Raw genomic sequence first — 18,605 nt, forward strand, 5'->3', positions numbered from 1 at the left:
GACACACACAGGCAAAGGGATGTGGGGGCTAGCCTTGGAAGCTAACACTGCTGCAACTTCTGCGGCGAAATGCACTTAAAACCCAGGGTATGAGTCTATTTTAAAGCGAGCGACGGAGGCGGCAGCGAGCTGCTGGTGACCGGCACCGGTTCGTGCAGCTCGGGCTGCGTGGAGCAAATCTGTAAGAGCCACAAAAGTTATAATGTGCAGCTCTCTGCCCCCCTCCTCCTCCTCCTCCGCTTCGCCACCCTGGCGCTGAGCGAGCCCACCGGCACCGGTACAATGCAACCGGAGACCGGGGGGGGTCCTTGAACACGTTCCGGTGCTAGTTTCTAACAAAGACAGACACACACAGAAGCTACGAGTCGGGTTAGCCTCCGAGTGCATTGTTTTCTATGAAAACGTGCTGCATGCCCGGGAAGCCACAAACATACACACACACAAGCTAGACTCCGAGAGCTAACAGCGGCACCTCCGAGGATCCCTCAACGGGACTTCCCGGAGCCCTCACCGGGACGTAAATTATTTTTTAACAATCTGTTTTGCAAATATTTGTTTTTACATTGTTTCTCTTATTGTATTTGACCACTTTAAATTCAGTGATTCATAGCCACAGCATGTGGGAAATTAAGGATTTTTCCATTTTAATGCTGCTATTCTTACAGCCTGAGCCCCAGTAAGAAGGTGTTGTGCAATAATGCATTTTGTTATCAAAATAAAATATTGAATATTAATATTAAAAATATTAAAGCCAATAACCAGTCTTTGCTTAGCCTAATATGATTATTAAGGCCAGTTATGTTACCCGTCCATGGAAAGGGAAAAGAGGTTGCTGTGCAGTTCGCAGTTCTGTGAAATTGTCTTACTGGTTGTGTGGCTACTGCCTTCATGGTTCTGTTGGTCAGTTGCTCTTTGAAGTTCTACTGGAGGACATCGCGTCGCTTCAAGGAGGTTGGTTGAGCTTGGATTGCGAGGAGGTTTTCTTGGCGAGACGAGCCCTTGACCATCAACAAGAGTAAGGAAAAACTACTAAAAAAGCCTTTTAACAGGGTAAAAAGAACGTAAAAACCTCAGAGAGCAACATGTGAGGAATCCCTCTCCCAGGACGGACAGAAGTGCAATAGATGTCAACAGTGTTCATCTTTCATACATTTAAAAAAAAAAATTGGACTTCTGTACTTGTAGATTTTATCTATTTATTATAATATGATTTGTTATATTCCAATGTATGTTTGTTTGGATTTTCAAGCTATAAGATTCCACAAACAGGGAGGATCCATCATGTACATTCAGACTTTGGAAGTTTCCTATTCATGTTTTCATATAGTAATAAAGCCCTGAACCTAATGTGCAATGTCGATGTTATAAAACTACAACCGCCACCTGGTGGTTGTATATGGTCACTAATGTGCAGAAAAGTGTTTTTGCAGAACATAATGATGCCACAGTGGAGTTCATCTTGGTCCTTTGACTACCGGCAAAACAAACAACGTTACACAAGTGAAAGAAAGTGAAAACAGAGTTTTATTTTCAAACTTTTCTTTAACTCTCACAGGATCACCACAAACCGTTAAAACATTTCCCCTCACACTCACACAAAATATAGGTTTTCAAACAATACAGCACAAATCCCATTTTAAATGTTGCACATGTTAGTGAGGTAACAAGCTGTGCAACTTACTGTAAGAACAATAAATAAATGGATTGCAAAACATGCTCAACACCCCCCCCCCAAAGTATAAATATATTTGCAGTAAAATCAAATCAAATCTGCAAATAATCCCTCAAATAAAAACAAACACACAGTGTAAAGCTCAGAAACAGTTTTTTTTGTATATTGTGACTTTTGAAGCCTGATATTAAAAAAACAGCCGTATGTGAAAGTTGAATAACACAATTCCCCTTAACACACTGGCTGTATATGCTGTAAAAACAAACTGACATGAAACACACTGTGTTCATCTCCTGTTTAAGAGTAAAACATTTCCACTGCCCATGATTCAAAGACATGATAGGCTGCTGCTTAGCACAGGGTATAAAAACAAATCAACTTAAAAACTGGACACTTGTAGCCCGAAATGAGTCCAAAATAAATCCCTGAATCCGACGAGAAAACAAAAGGTAAGTTGTATATATAATATTGAGGAAGGGTGAATTTTTTTTAAAAACCCTGAGGATAGTCCCCGAGCTTCTTTTTCCCCTTTTCTTTTGCTTGTAAAAAATTGCTTAGTTTCAAGCTTCAATCAACACACTGACCTTGTAGAGAAATATAATGTTGACTCAACACTTCTCATCTACTGAAAGTGTAAGAGGGGTAGTCACTCTCCTCCTCTTATTCTAAAGCTTTCTTTTGGCTTTTTTCGGCTCAATCTCTCTAACAGCGTTGTTACTGGAGCCTCCATCATCACAGCCATTGTTGTTCAACCTGACGGGTTTCATAGGGGTCAGCTCCGGCGCTATGATGTCTGCGTCCTGTGTGTAAATAAAATATCAGACATTGATATTAATATTGACAGTTTCGTGTGTACACTGTCCTGACTGACACAGGGGTCTGTGACAGAACTCTTCTTTACCAGCTAGATAATGAAGTAAGACTAGAGGAAGGTGATCTCTGGACCCCGATTTTTAAAAAAGGTACATTGGATAAACACTAATTTTAAAAACACATTTCTTGCCTTAGTTTTTCTTCTCTCAGTTCCTTCACTACTCATTCCGTTCATTTCAGTTTTCCTGACTGTATTGTTATTGGTTGTGTAGAGCCACACTGCCTCATTAGGAATTTTTTCCGCTCCCCATTGTCCATTGTAAAACGGCAGCGTTCTTTTTTATGTGAGATAGTGATGGGTTCTCAAGGCTGGCCCATGAGGTCAAACCCCATGAAATGCGGAAACAGTTCATGCCGACTATGACAGAAAGCTGTCAGAACCCACCGGGGCCGTGTGGCAGCAGACCAGTGATAGTTCCCGTGTTCGACCTCTGTCCTGCTGCTTTGACTGCCGACAATGAGCTGGACCATCGAGCAATAGAGGAAGGTGGCCTCAATTTTTGACTGACATGGTACACGAACAATACAGGGTCCTGCTCACTACACTGCTCCACAGAACCATTTGTGCTCAACATTTACTACCCCCACCATGGAGGTTAGGTTTTGTTCTTGTTTGTTTGTTATTCAGCGGGTTAATGTAAAAAGTGCACAACTGATTTCCAGGATATTTTGTGGAGGGGTGGGGCATCACCCAGGGAAGAGTCTACTGAATTTGAGTGTGAATTCAGATTAGGGGGCGGCTCCAGGAAAAAAGATCCGGCAAATTTAAGCGACTGATATTTATGATTGTGTGTAATCTGATGCAGAACCAAATAGAAATCTGGATCTCGTGAATGTATGTGTTTATTTATGTGTTTTCATTAGATGACTGTTGGTGCTGGACAGAAGTATGTGCACTTTTCTTGGTGCCATTCAAGTTCCCTTTGTTTTCCATTCTCAAAAGTCTCTCCAGTTTGAGGCAAACACCCTTCAAGGCGTGTGTCCATCCAATGTTTATCAACCAACAGGGACACTGCAAATAATTACACAATTCTTTACACTGGAGAAGATCAATTTTACCGTAGGCGTTGAGGATTTTTTGTTGTTGCACCACTGAACAAAATGCTTCTTGGCGGCCTCCACAGTCTTTCCATCCCTCTTCTTGCAGTAGACTCGGATCAGCTGCTCATTGAACTGCGCCGGAAGCAGATTTGACACCTGACAAGAATGACAAAGAGTTTATTTTGAGCTGTAAATTCAAAATAGAGGAAGTGACATAATCAATCTTTGTGTTTCAAAATATGAGACATGAGAAACAATCAGCTCTGTAAATGCAAAGGAAACTCATGCAAACAAAGATAAAGATGTGTGACCTGGTCCTCGCGTATCTGGAAGGCTTTAGTTGGGTCATCTTTGCAATAGAATCGCACTTTGTTGATGGGGTTCTTATCCTTCATCCCATAGTCCAGAGAAATTACCTAAATGAGAGGTTTTGTGCATTAGGGCCACGAATCAACAAAACTAAAATTCACAATTAAAAAATGTAATTCTTTCTTTTGGAGCAAATGAAATGTATGAGATAAAAGGTAGTTGGACTTAAAACTCACGCTAACTATAAAGTCGTCTGGCTGCAGTTTGACATCCTGGACATCCTGGACATCCGGGAAGCCCTGGACACTCTGAGGGGTGGATTCGGCCAATTCTTTTTCCCAGTCTTTAATCGCATCCTGACAGATGTGAAGTGGATTAAGTAATAATAAGAAATAGAACTTACATACAACACTCTAACGCAGAATGATATACGAGGATACATACACAACCATATATGGTTAGATTTCTTAGTTGAAATCACAATCTACTTTCCAACATGCAATAAAAAATTTATTGATTAATAATATCTTAGGAACAAACTGGTTTCATTTCATTTATAAGGAAGCTTATTGGCAGCTTTTTTTGACAATTGCTAAATCCTCCAATATTTGCTAATTAAAACTCCTCATACACAAGGTTTTGATGTTTTTCTTTGAATTGCACTGTTGGGAATTTAATGTCTTTGGGTTTAGTTTTGTTTATCAACAAATAAAATTATAATTGGATAAGAAGATGGATGACATGACTGTTCCCCAAAAGTGAAGACAAAGTGTGTGGATATCATATCACTGCAGAAGCAGCCAGTTGAACCCTACTTGAACAACATGGATAAAGTTATCAATAACACTTCTGATTTGTAAAAACTCAAATTCAACAGCCAAAATAGTTCCACAAGAAGAACACAAACACAAACCGGGGTGACATCCAGAGGTTCTCTTGGCTTGGTTCGGCCCAGACACTTGTAGAGGCGTCGACAGACGATGTCTTGGAGAATCTGCCGCGGTTCAGCGAGCTCCTCGGAGGACGAGTAGAGTATTCGTTCAAACACATGATCTAAGGCACAGAACGGAAATCAGTGAATTTGAATCATTCATGTACACTAATCTGAATGCGTTTAAAACAAGGGTTGAAGCAGATAAAGTACGAATACTTCAAGACTGATACAAACTGTCACGGGAGTACATCCAAATAATAATATGTGTTAACCGGTCCTGTTATACTCTATGTTAATGCAGTTTGTGAAGACTGTGAGCATTTGTCTCTTTAATAGTGAACAACGCTATGATCCGTCATTGTGCTGTTTGTGCAGCCTGACTGATTTGGATTTTTGGGGTTGGATGGTGAAACTGGGAGTAAAAAACATTCCAATACCGATGGATCAGCCGATATATATACTAGAAAGACCCTTATGACAAATTAATGTAATTGAGACTTCATGTTTTACAGATTAAACTTTATGACTTTAAATAAAAAGAAAACATGTAAACGGAAGTAAATTGAAAATGTAAACATTTACTTTTCTGCAATGGCTATTCTATTAAATCAAAGTTCAACATTTGTCTGATAAGCATTATAAAAATAACAATAACAATTTGCTATGGATATCGCCAGCCATTTTCAAAAAACAATGGTTTTCAGCATAGTTCCTTCAATAAGATAAAGGTTTTTGTATTGGTAAACATAAATAAGGATACTCATATGTCTGTTAAAGGCTCATATTGGATGGCCAACTGATAAATCGGTCGGGCTCTAGCTGTTTAACTTCCAGCCTGAAGAGAACAGTTGCACAAAAGAAACCATGGTTTCAAACCAGCAAACAGTAGGACGGACAAACTAAACGGAACACGGAGGTATCCACGAACCTGTCAGTTTGGTGTAGGCCTCCATGTCGTCTATGGCCGTGGAGAGAGTGAACTTCTTCCCTTTTGAGCCTTTAATCTGGATGTGTGGATCTGCTTTTAGAAAGGCCTCAGTGATCCTAAAGAAACACCCGACACATTATTACCTTTCAGAACGACCACAGTGAAAAGCAAACAAGCTACGTCCGAGCAATGAGCTACTTACATGACCTCTATGATGTTGCAAACACTGTGCTGGTAGGCTCTTCTGTGGAGACAGTTCCTTGTGTGGAACATATCATACAGATTGCCCACCTCCTGTTTAAAGAATCACTTGTGTTTTAGTCACAGTTTAAATGTTTAACTAAGACGTTTTTAAAAGCTGATCAGAAGGAAAACGTAAGAGAGTTGTTACTTTGTTTCTGGTACAGATTTGCTTCTGCCCGTCCACCTCACACACCCTGGCGAACATCAGGCAGCGCTGATAATCAAAGTTGTTCTTGATGCCCAGGTGGTAGCAGTCCCTAAGAGGAGAAACATGTGAACAGATGGGCCATTACACTCACAAGGATTTATCAACATGTGATTTAGGAAACCTTTCTTAAAACAAACTAACAAGTCAATAATACTCACCTTGCAAAGTAGTCCCACTTATCCACATCAATGCCATTTCTTTTGTTGGCCACAATCTCATAGAGAAAGGACATGGCCTCTGGGCGGCCTTTGTAACGCCACTAAGTCAGAAAACAGAGACATGAGATTCTGATATATTGGTATTTTTGAGGATTAAAAATAATTGACAGGAAGAGAGTGCAATGTCTGACCCTCATCTTATTATAATGTGAGGAATCTCTGTCTGAGCCTCTGTCCGTATGTACGTAATTGACAGATCGCAAAAACAGTTTGGCGCATCGAGTCGCAAATTTGGTGCGATTTGGACGTATGAGATGTTCAAAATGAAAAGAACTTTAAATGAAATTGTGCTCAGTAGCAGCAGAGGCACGGATTCAGGGCTGTAAATCTGAGCCTTCCCTTCAGCTGCTGCCTGGACCCATCTTACAGGAACTAAATTGAATCCGTAGTTCCTCTAGTCAAAATGCAGTTTTAGTTCCAGAGTTCCTCAAAAGATCCTTGTCCTTTGGTAAAGTTCCTGCAGTAGAACAATACGACTATAATACTAATACAAGTATCAACTGATCTCATATAGGCAGAACTAGAAGTTACCCCTTTAGCTTTAGTGCCCAATGGTCCAGCAATCTGCTCCTTGATGAACTCCAGGTCCTCAGGCAGCACCAGGCCATGCTGCTCCATCACCGGCTTCAAGTTGTTGATCTCAACCAGGTAATCAAACATTTTCAAAGAGGCCTGCTCGTGCTGAAACACACACAGAATAATTTATTAATATTATATAATAACAAAAATGTATGGGAACTTACACATTCACACCTTGAAAATGAAAGCAAACAGAAGGAGCTTATCTTAAAATATGGCTCCTGCAAACACGAATGCTTATCGGTCACGTTTGCCAGACGGCAGGTCTGTGGTCATAACTTAAATAATGACGTGTGTTTATAAGCTCTTAGTGTCTCTTATCAGTGACACTTATCATTACGAACATTGCAACCACTACCTTAGACCTGAGCTGTCCTGCTGAGAGGCCAGGTGACACTGACTGCTTTGAGTAGCAGCTTTGTTTTTACAGTTATTTTAACCGCTAATAGAATTGTTTTGCTCTAACGTCATCCCATCTGGTACAGCAGGTTTTATACAAATATCAAACTTTCTGTTAAAGGTTCAGTGTGTAGTATTTAGTGACATCTAGTGGTGAGGTTGCATGTTGCAGCTGAATACCCCTCACCTCACCGTCCCTTTCCAGACATGACAGAGAACTTGTAGCAGCCCTCAGTTGTCATAAAAACCTAAAAAATAGTTAGTTTGACCAGTTTGGACGACTGTAAAAAACATGGCGGCCTCCGTAGAGAGAACCCACTTCAGATGAAAATATAAAGTATTTAAATATAAAAGGGCTCATCTAGGGAAAAGAAAACAACAACTTGTACAGGTTAATCTGCAGCTGTTTTAAACATGACATCGCCTATGCAAGGGTTTACCCGTTTATGGTGAGAGGATGCGTCTCTGATATTTCCAGCAAAATGACAGATTAACACCTCACAAACTCGTAGGCACTCGTAGATGTGAACGCAAATGTCAGAGAGAAAGCTTCCAGAGTTTCTGCGCCTGGCTCCTAAGGATTGGTTGTTGTTGTGAACGTGTCTGAGCAGAGACTCTCCCACTGGGTGGTTCAGATGTGAAAGGCAAAATGAAAATGCCCCTGTATCCTTGTGACCTTGTAGCTCCTTGAACTAATTGTTTTGTTTGACACTCATATGGCCGAGGTTAAGTCACATTTTCTTACCTTCCAGGTAATACCAGGACGTGCTTTGGGGATGAACCTCCCATCAAACAAATGGGAAAATGGCCCATGTCCTGACAGAAATAATAAAAACATGAAAAAGATGATTTGGCTGCATGGGATCTCTGCACTAAGATCCGTGGGTTCTACTCCCATCTGGATAATAGAGGATAATAAACATACTTTCACTTCCATTCTTACTCGTGCACACATCCACGATGCGCTTACTCACCCAGGTCATGGCAGAGCCCAGCGATCTGCACGCAGAGGATGTCTCTCCGAGAGATGAGGAGTTCTGGCTGCTTGTCATTTAGAGCCTGTACAAGTTGTCCTGCCAAATGACCAACCCTGTTCCCACACACAACAAAACATTTCATACAAAACAAGACAAGACAGGAAAAATACCACAAACATGACGCATAAATAATTACTATTTAATAACCCTATGTTTCAAACGCAGCTCTTAAGGAATCTTTGCAGGGAATTTATTTAAACAAAATATGTTTAAAGTATAGGAAAGAAAGTATCTGGAATTTGTCTTTCAAAACATATATATGAAATACGTGGGATTTATTTAATATTAACCCTAACCCTATTTTTTATCGTCCGAATCCCGCAAGGACATAACATGGTCAGGAACACCAATCCGTGTAGAAAACATGGCCATGTTTCCCGTCATAAAATGCATATAATTGCCAGTCAAATAATGACAAGAGTGAAAAAAATAAGTTTATTGTTAATGAGACATGTTAAAGGACCTTGGCCGAAGAGGTTGACTTAACTCAAAAACTATTGATTGGATTTCCACGAAACTCATAGGAAGGACGGATTTTTTTTTTTATCCGTTTAACATTTTTGGGGAATAATTTATGAATCTTAATGGGAAAAAATCAAACACATTGATCATTTGACACTGTCTGTAACTGAGGACACACCCGATGCTGTGTTCAAAGCGGTTGTGGGACGCTCCGGGGAAGACAAAGTAGGCCCCTCCCAGCTGCTTAAGGTTTCGCAGTCTCTGGAATTGAGGTGTGTCAATGATTCTGATGAGAAGTGGGTGCAACTCCACATGCCCGTGGATGGGATCATTAAAGACCTGGCAGGAGACAAGACAACAAAAGAAAGACTTACTCCATCACTCCTATTAGTGTGCCAAATTTAAACTATCTGTAATAAAGTTAAGGGCTAAACTGTTAAATGTCTAACCTCAATTATAGTTCTCTTTAACAAGGGTTTGATAACCACATCTTTGGGATCATTACCAATTTAAAAAATATAATGATAGGCATTACAGTGGTAAGGCCATTATCACTGTAATGCCGGTAACGTGCAGAGTTTAATGAGTTAGGTGAAATACAGGATGTGCAGGGCAAGGAGCACAGGGAGTAATCACATGCAATTTTGATTGTTTTCTCAACCTCATTAACAACACAATAACATGTGATGTAACTGAATCCACGGCACTCTAAACTGAGCCTCACCGAGCTGTCTTCATGCTCTCCACTGTGGAAAAGCTGTCTTAACGTCTTATCACACCACAATCATATCTGTGATCAATATTCAATGTTATCGATAAGTCAAAACTGTATTCTCACTTATTAGAGGTGAAATTTGTAGATATTATTAATAAAAAATGTATCTCAAGATATCTACAACTTTGATTGTAGCTGTAAAAACTAAATTTAAGATCCTGAAAATCCTTCAAAAGTACAACTGGCAGTTTGAACATTTATTGCTCAAGTGGATACTGGCACTGCAGATACGTGTCAATCACTTCTTACTAATCCATAAAGAACATTTCACACCAACAATCCATTTCTTACAAAGCCAGTTTGGATTCTGTTATTTTCTCATTGGATGTGAAACTGGACGAGCCCTCAATTTGTGAAGAGAGAGAAAACGTCGCTCTTTTCTTAAGAGAATCAAAACATTTACTATCTCCAGACGCAAACAACATCCCGATGAACATGATCCCACAACAACGTCTTGTGATAGCGGCTCGTGAGAATCTGTTCCCATGGGGATTGTGCACAGTTACATGTCAAAACACTGAGTCAAAGGTCCCAGTTACATTCACTCTGTCAGGTACAATTTAAATATATAATCCTGCATTCTGGTGAGGAGGAATTACAGTTATATTAATATTTATAACAGATGTCCACATTTGTAAAATTGCAGTGGTACATAAGGAAACTGACATTTTACTGAATCAATTACTGGATATCAAAAATGTAGTTATATATTTTGAAAGGTTTCTCATTTTGGAAATCCAATATCCAATTCATGACTAGTTAGAGTTGGAAAACAGATCCAGTCCAGCGAATAAATGTAAAAACTGTTTGCCATACGTGACACTGGACAACACTCTGCCCCTCATACTTTAGTAGGTTTTTCCTTTTTCTATTTTTCAAACTGCTTTACCTCCTCTTTCTTCATCAAGTATCAGCATTGGTTACATAGCAAGTTCCTCAAATGGATGAATGTCTTTTTTTCTGATTCGGATTCTAAAGCTTCCACCTTGCAGAGGACACGTCTGACTTCAAAATGATCTGGAAACTAGATGTCCTTAATTTTAGACCACACAATCAACCTCTCTGAAGGGATAGTTCACCCAAAAAATTAGAAATTTACTCATTATCCCTTCCCACTATGCCGATGGAGGGGTGGGTTGAAGTGTTTCGAGTCCACAAACACTTTAGGAGTGTCAGGGGTTAACAGCGTTGCAGCCAAATCAAATACAATTGAAATAGATTGTGACGATTTCTTCAAATGTAAAAAAAACAACAGATACCAACAGGCACGTGCACAGACATTTTGGGGGGCAGGTGCTCAAACCAAAAAAAAAGGGCAACCATTGCCAAAATTATTTACAATAATAATAAATTTAAAAAAAACTTACTGATTCTCCCTCATTTGTTTTACTAGTTGATGGCCTGATCCAATATAAAAGAGAGCTGCTACCCTGAGCTGCTTGTTGCAGTTCCCTGTCCTTCTGCTTTTAGACTCTCTCTTTTCTTGGCATTATGATGCAAATTTTGTAAATGAAATAAATCAATGTTGTGCATAATAATTAAGAGTGACTAACATAATCTCTATAAAGCTGACAACACAGTACACACACATTTTTGTTTACTGTTTTCTGACAGAGTGAAAGTATAAGCAGCATTACACTAATAATATACCACAATATACCTCAACAGACTGTCATGTAGCTCAACTTAAGACCTACCTTTCATTTCAATAATTACGATTTTAAATGAAACAAACTAGTGAACTTGTCTAATTTGTAGAACATTAAAACTGCCTTTAAATTATCTGCCTGCCTGCCTATCTGTCTGTCTGCCTGCCTTTCTGCCTGTCTGTCTGCCTGCCTGCCTGTCTGTCTGTCTGTCTGCTTGTATCTCTCTCCCTCCATTAAACATAACAAACGTCAGTAAACAGCTGGACAAGGCTTTGAAATCACGGATTTCTTGAGTTTTTATTTTTTTTATTTTTAATGAAACGTCGGACCAGTTGCGACGTAATGTTTTCAGCGGCGCTAATGTTGTGGTTAATTTATCACCAAACAACGTCAGGGGATTGCACACACAGCGTCATAACCTGTTTGTCTGATGCTGCGGGTCAGAGGAGAAGTGGCTGCAGACGTTTGGCCCTCAGCTGCATGAGGAGGAGGAGGGAGGGGCCAGCGGGGGCTTGGGACCGCCGCGGAGCATGTCCGGGCGAAATTCTCACAAGAACTCAAATAAATGCCCCGTCAGACATCAAAACACATTTGGGGGGAATTGATGAGAGAAATTAATGAACGAAGAAAAAATTGGGCTCCAGCAGAAGGGCACTTTTCTCATCCAGGGCAAAAGGGCTGGTGCTTGAGCACCACTAGGGGTCTATCTGTGCACGTGCCTGGATACCATTAAAATTCAACTCAAAACAGCGTCACTTACACCATGTTTTAAGCCTAAATGTCCGTTGGTATCCTCCTAGCCTGGAGCCGTATTCACGTTTGCACGTAACAGAAGAACCGGTAGCATTGCTAGTTCCGGAAGCAGCTCTGCAACATTTGTGCCAAAACAAGGTGTAAATTAGGTCATTTTTTAGTCGAATTTGAATATCAGGGCTTGGATGAAAACACAGGAGCAGTTTATTTTTTTCTGTTGTTTTTTTCCGTTTGAAGAATTGGTCACAGTTAACTTCAATTGTATTGGATTTGATCGCAACGCTGTCTACCCCTGAAACTCCGAAAGTGTTTTGTGGACTCAAACACTTCACCCACCCCTCCATCGGCATAATGCTAAGTAGATAATGAGTACATTTTCATTTTTGGGTGAACTGTCCCTTTAAAGTTCTTATCTGACTCTAACCAGATTTTGAGCTGTGGCCAAAACAAAAAAAGAAGAGGAGAGAGAGAGAGAGAGAGAGAGAGAGAGAGAGAGAGAGAGAGAGATGATCCTCCCTTGCTGTTTATCTCTGTGGCCTCGACAGTGCAGCTGTTACCTTGCCTGGCTCTGCCGCTATCTGCCACAGCTTCCTGGTGCTGTGCAGGATCCGCAGACGGTCACCGAGGAGCCTGGGCAGGGTCAAACAGAGGAGGAGGAGGAGGGGATGAAGAGGTTGTGAGTGAAACCACTAAACCAGCACCGTGGCATATTTGCGCTATTGCACAATTGTTTTTTCTTCAGCTGTATATATATATTTTCTATTTTAAATTTTTGATATTCTATTTTATACTATTTTATTCAAATTTTGTTTTTTTTGGGGTTGTAATTACTTGTGCCTTGCTAGAAGAGAGCCTGTGACTCAAGTATTTAATTGCCAGCGACTGCTTAATGTTATTGTTGTGCATTTGATAATAAACTCTTGAATCTTGAAACACCCGAGTGACCCACTGACAGGGGTGGACTGGCCATCTGGCATACCGGGCATAATCCCGGTGGGCCGTTGACCCAATGTGGGCCGGTCTGGTCCGCTATGTTGTTTTTTTGTTTTTTTTCTCTTCTTCCTCTCTAAATTCCCTCCAATTGGGCCGGCCAATTGGCTACAGAGGGCTAGCAGTGTGTTGCCAGCATCGACACATATTATTGGTCTATTGTTTGTCATTGTCAATCAATCATGGGCTGACAGGCTCAGAGAGCCCTGACAGTGCTGTCAATCACAATACAAACCGGGGGCGGGGGGGGGGAGTCGCGGGACTGGCTGCTGCTGAGACAGAAACTTAACTTAATGGATAATAAGAGTAAAAAAACGCCCGGGTGGCGCTGAGAAGCATCGGGAAAAAAAGCAGAAGTCTCTGGAGGTGGAGGCTGCTAAATGTGCCAAACTGACGGACCTATGTGGTGCCGGGTTCACCAGCCCAGCAGCAGCAGGTGCGCCGGGAGACGAGCGAGGAGGACTCGACAATGATGAGCGAGTGGAGGCAGACATGTGAGCGCGCATTTTCAATTTTCAATACATTCTCCAAACTGGCTCGTTACTTGAGCAGCGGAGGTTGGCGTCGCACGCCTCTACCCACGGCGCACCTCTCTCTCGCTCTCTCACTCGCTGCCCCCTCCCTCCTGAGATGTGCAGGTCCCGGTGGCGTGTTTGCCGTCGGGGGGGGTTGGTCTATCCCTCCGCAGGTTCACCTTCAGAAATCTTGTTACGACTTTTACTTCCTCTAGAATAGGATAAGAGATAGTGTCTTATTTTGTGTGCCTAGATCTGGTTTCCCTTTGCTGAGTTATCATAAGGGGCATTGTGTATCACTCTTGCTACTGATGAGAGGTCCATGTTTAGTGATATTTACAGAATGTTTTAGTGGTTATACTGCGGTTTATTAATGTTCTTGGGCAGACACAAGAGGCACTTGTTTATAGTTAATTCTTTGTTGTCTCTAGATGCACTGGTCCATTACTATTTGAACCTCAGCATCTAGGGTTCAAAATTGGTAAAATTATACATTATATGCATATTGTTGTTGTCATTTTTCAGTCAGTTGAGATAAATCTTGAGGAGAAACATTTTGGGTTGTTTTGTGTCTGTATAGACCTACTATAAAAAGAGCTTTGCATTTTTTATTTTAGTTCTTGTACTTTTGATACTTAAGTACATTTCAACACCAGATACTTTTGATACTTAAGTACTTTTAATATGAGCTACTTTAAGACGTTTAGAAGACATAAGTTACGTCAATTTAATGGCAGATGTGCTCGGCTAATTATGTGGGCCGGTCTGAGCCAAAAAATGCCCGGGCCGTTTTGTTCTCCCAGTCCAGCCCTGCCCACTGAGGAGGTGCAGCCCTGCTTTGACACTTCAGGGGAAACTCGAACATGTATCACATTTATCTTTAAATCCAGCACACACTTACTTTACTCCAATCCCCTGCAGACCCGAGTCATCGAGGTACCTCAGCCCCACACCAGTTATTCTCTGCTCTGGAAGATGAAGCAGACACATGATGAGCTGTCGGATTCAGGTCACATGTGATAAACATGCGGCTCAACAACATGCAAACACACATCACCGACACCAGCACCGACCTCTGAACGTGTTCTCCCACTCCCGCAGACCCTCAGCCCGCAGGTACCGACACGTTTCCTCCACGCCCCATCGGGTGTAGTCCTGGTCCGGCGGCGGGTTCCCGGGCGCTCTCTTCTCCGGCGTTTTGAAGCTGTCGTCGGGGAACGACGCTGCCTCCGACGGTCGTTTCCGGTTCTCCATGCAGAAGAAGCTCGTTCGGGTTGATACGGGAACGGGAAGCTGCAGTTTTACAGCCGGTGATGTTGAACCTCACGCCGCCTGACACAGCTGATCGCGCACAGAAGACTGCGAAAAATACCCGGGTTTTGTTATTTGACCGGCTTCGTCAAGGTGGACCCGAACACCACCACCACTTCTCGTCAGGGATTTCAAAATAAAAGTCCACTGAAACCTCGTTCCCGAAATCCTGCGACAGAATGAAACCAGAATCTGCGTCTGTCCATCAGCTAAAACTTTGAGATCAAATGAATCACCCTACATTTATACTCACAGACTTTAGAATACATTTCTTGAAATATATATTTTTCTGTCAGACATTGTGGTGTTGTGCAGTCTAATGACTGATGGCACAAAGGACCCCCCAAGCACTGTAAACAACAAAAACAACAATACTACTGCTAATAATACTATATATTATACAAATAATGTTATTATTGTTGTTATTATAACTTTTGTCTATGTAAAACTCAGGAGAACGCACAGTATTTGTTTAATGATATTATTTTCTAAGTTAAAACACTGATTTCCGGTGATTTTTTTTAAATCTGGTCGGCAGCTTGACGTTGTTCCGCTTTACGTCAGCTCCTAGAGGGCGGGGCTAGATTCAGTTGAGCGAGGGAAACCGGAGCGGCGACTTCGAAATCTCGGATCATGTCCGTGACGCTGGTGTGAGCTTTATAAAGGCGGCTTATCTGTAACTGTTCGTTCCTGTCATTCACTAATAATCTGACCAGTTGCCCGGATGTTGATCGGACACATCCTCCCTCCATTTCCACATGGCCAGCAACATATCTGAATACAAAAAAGCTGAAATCACAGAAACCCAGATGAGCTGTTGTTGACAATATTTTTTGTTGTATTTGTTCCCAAACCATAAACTGTAAATAAAGGTGGCCACTTCCAGCCGCTCTACAATAGTTAAGCTGAAATACCTCAGATTCGGGCTCTGCCATCTTGTTCAGATGACTATAATGATCATTTGGAGCCAGTGGAACGTATGATATCCAGATCCCATGAGCAATCCTAAGCCAGACTCAGAAATTGCTTTGCAGCGGCACAGAAAGAACGGTCATGTTACAATGATTAAAAACATTGACATTTCAGAGGAAGAGAGTTAGGTGAGGTCAGTAGAATGGTGAATGAGAGAGTCCTTCACATAGTGTTAAAATACATATTGGTAATGTTTGTGTGCACAATGATAATTCAAATTAATACCAGTTACTTAACTTGTGCATATTTAGATTAAAAAATACAGGAAGTCCTTTCAGACAACTCTGCATGATAGTCAAACACCTGCTAAAACAAAAATTGGACGCTATGACTCAAAAGACTTCTGAGTTCTGAGTGATCAGTGAGGTCAGTCAAGTTTTTCCACATTTCAACTTCACAGAAACGAGGTAAAGACACACAGTCATAATGATGCTAAAGAGAATTCACTGAGCCAGACGTCTTTCACAATTGTTTCTTTATGAGCTTTATGACCATGCTCTTATATCTAACTCCATAACCACCAATTATCAATAATTTCTTCTATACACACTGTCTGTGCTGTGACGAGGAGAACTTTGTATGAAGAATAAGAGCAGGGTCAGGCATTAGGAAAATTCACAAATTCTTACAAAGTATTTTGCAATTGGCTGTCGTAGGTACTAACATTAGTATTTTTTATATATTCCTAAAGGTTTAAAAACAAAAAAAACATATCTTAAAGTTACTTCAGCTACTTAGGGGACTTTTGGCCACCTACATCAAATGGCCACAAGGGGACACTACTGCTTAATTCTTTATGGTTTGGTTGCCTCTGCAGTAAGTGACTTTTTGAAGCAGGTGCTGTGTTGCACCATGTACTCAAACAAGTACTGATTTATCTTGCCATGCTAAACCAGGAAGAGTCCAACATATTTAGGATTAGTATCTTGAAGAGATATCTCTTCACCGGCGAGACCTGAGCCGAGTCCACATAAATTGCAGCTCCTTTCTAAACACAGCCGCCAGACTCATCAAATCTGGTTAAAGAGAGCAGAGAAGTCTGATTTTAACTTCTCATCATTCGCTTCCCTTAATTTTTAATATTTATTTTAGTATTTTTTTTTGCGCTCTGGACTACCACCAAATAGATTTTGGATCTTTTGACTCCATATGTGCCCGGTCATAGGCTGAGGTCCTCAGCGAAGGCTCTGCTCGCCATCCCACAGTCCTGGATGAAGACAAGAGGTGACCTGACCTTTTCTGTCAAGGCTCCCACACTTCAACAATCTCCCTGAGGAGATCGGTCCCTTTCTAAATCATTTTTATAGGTGTGCTTTGTCCTAGTTCTGATCTGACCGTCCATTTTAATCATTTAATAATGTTTTTGTATCTTTTTAAAAATGTTCTCATTTGTTACATTCTTTTTCTCTGTATCTATCTATGCTATATTGCTGTGAGGTCTTCAAATTGATTTTCAACTGTTTCCTATTGTTTGCCTTCAATTTTTAATTTGCAAACCGCCTTGTAACACTGTTTTGAAAGTTGCTATATACGTTTTTTTATTATTACTTTTAACTTTAGTGTTGTCGCCAAAGAATCCACACTGATTTGCAAGAGCTAAACTAGCGAGTCAATGGATTTGTTAGAGAAGTATGGAAATGGTTCAGGGGGTAAAGCGGTAAAATAAAAGTAAAATTAACAATCTGTTTTGCAAATATATTTTTTACATTATTCATAGCCACAGCATGTGGGTTATGAAGGATTTCTCCATTCTAATGCTGCTGTTCTCTTATGGCCTGAGCCCCAGTAAGAAGGCTGAAACACGGGTAAAGTCTGACTGCTCTGGTTCACTCCACGGTACTTGCCTGTCTTGCCACATGTGACAGAACAGAAAGAAAAGCCTCTTGGCCGTGAAACCCTTCGCCCTGGTTTGCATTAGTGATGATTGCAGATTTTGGAATACAGGAACACACTCGGCCATTGGGTCCATGCAGCTTAAGGGAATTGACAGTGTGATTGACAGGAGGCCCAGAAGCAGCCATGATGCTTTATGAGGCTGTTACTCCACAGTTATCCTCCTCTGACTATTAAAGCCAAGTCTTTGTTTGTTTTCTTGAGCTCCTCAGTGAAGGAGAGCATTAGTGGGATCAAACATCTTACTGATCAAGACTTTGACACACACACACACACCTACACACACACACACACACACACACACACACACACACACACACACACACACACACACACACACACACACACACACACACACACACACACACACACACACACAGAGACACACACACACACACACACCTACACACACACACACACACACACACACACACACACACACACACACACACACACACACACACACACACACAGACACACACACAGACACACACACACACACAGAAAAGGTGTATGAGGGAAAAGAAATTTATACTATTGTAACATTTGATTATGTCGCCCACAGGTGCAAACATCAATTCTAAACTAAACTTGCCCTTGCCAGCAGTATTGGGTTTTCAGCTCAGCTCAGCTCAGCTCTATGGTGTCTCTTTCAGTCTCTACTCGTGTTCTTCCCATGTGTGTCCTCTGCCTCTGGGTCTGTCTCTGGCAGCTCTCCTGCTGCCTTTTGAATCAGTCTTCCGATGTCAGCTGTGCATCACCTCTCCCTGGTTCACCTGGAGGTGCTCACCACGTCACCTCCGTGCCCACATACCCCCATCACCAAATTCAGGCTGAGTAGCCA

General features: G+C 41.3%; 1 protein-coding gene across 1 annotated transcript; it reads right to left on the bottom strand.

Annotated features, from left to right (window-relative positions):
- Positions 1–2,161: 2,161 nt before the first annotated feature.
- LOC133005695 (deoxynucleoside triphosphate triphosphohydrolase SAMHD1-like) lies at positions 2,162–14,839 on the bottom strand. The gene is made up of 16 exons (XM_061075457.1): positions 14,659–14,839; positions 14,487–14,553; positions 12,638–12,710; positions 9,082–9,242; positions 8,379–8,494; positions 8,150–8,220; positions 6,958–7,107; positions 6,367–6,467; positions 6,149–6,257; positions 5,960–6,051; positions 5,758–5,873; positions 4,809–4,948; positions 4,132–4,251; positions 3,898–4,002; positions 3,605–3,742; positions 2,162–2,472 (listed from the first exon to the last, which is right to left on the bottom strand). The coding sequence occupies exons 1-16, from the start codon at positions 14,837–14,839 to the stop codon at positions 2,338–2,340; spliced, it is 1,875 nt and encodes a 624-aa protein (XP_060931440.1). The 3' UTR covers positions 2,162–2,337.
- Positions 14,840–18,605: the final 3,766 nt, after the last annotated feature.

The sequence above is a fragment of the Limanda limanda genome, chromosome 7 (genome assembly GCF_963576545.1).
Source record: "Limanda limanda chromosome 7, fLimLim1.1, whole genome shotgun sequence".
NCBI classification, from domain to species: Eukaryota; Metazoa; Chordata; class Actinopteri; order Pleuronectiformes; family Pleuronectidae; genus Limanda; species Limanda limanda.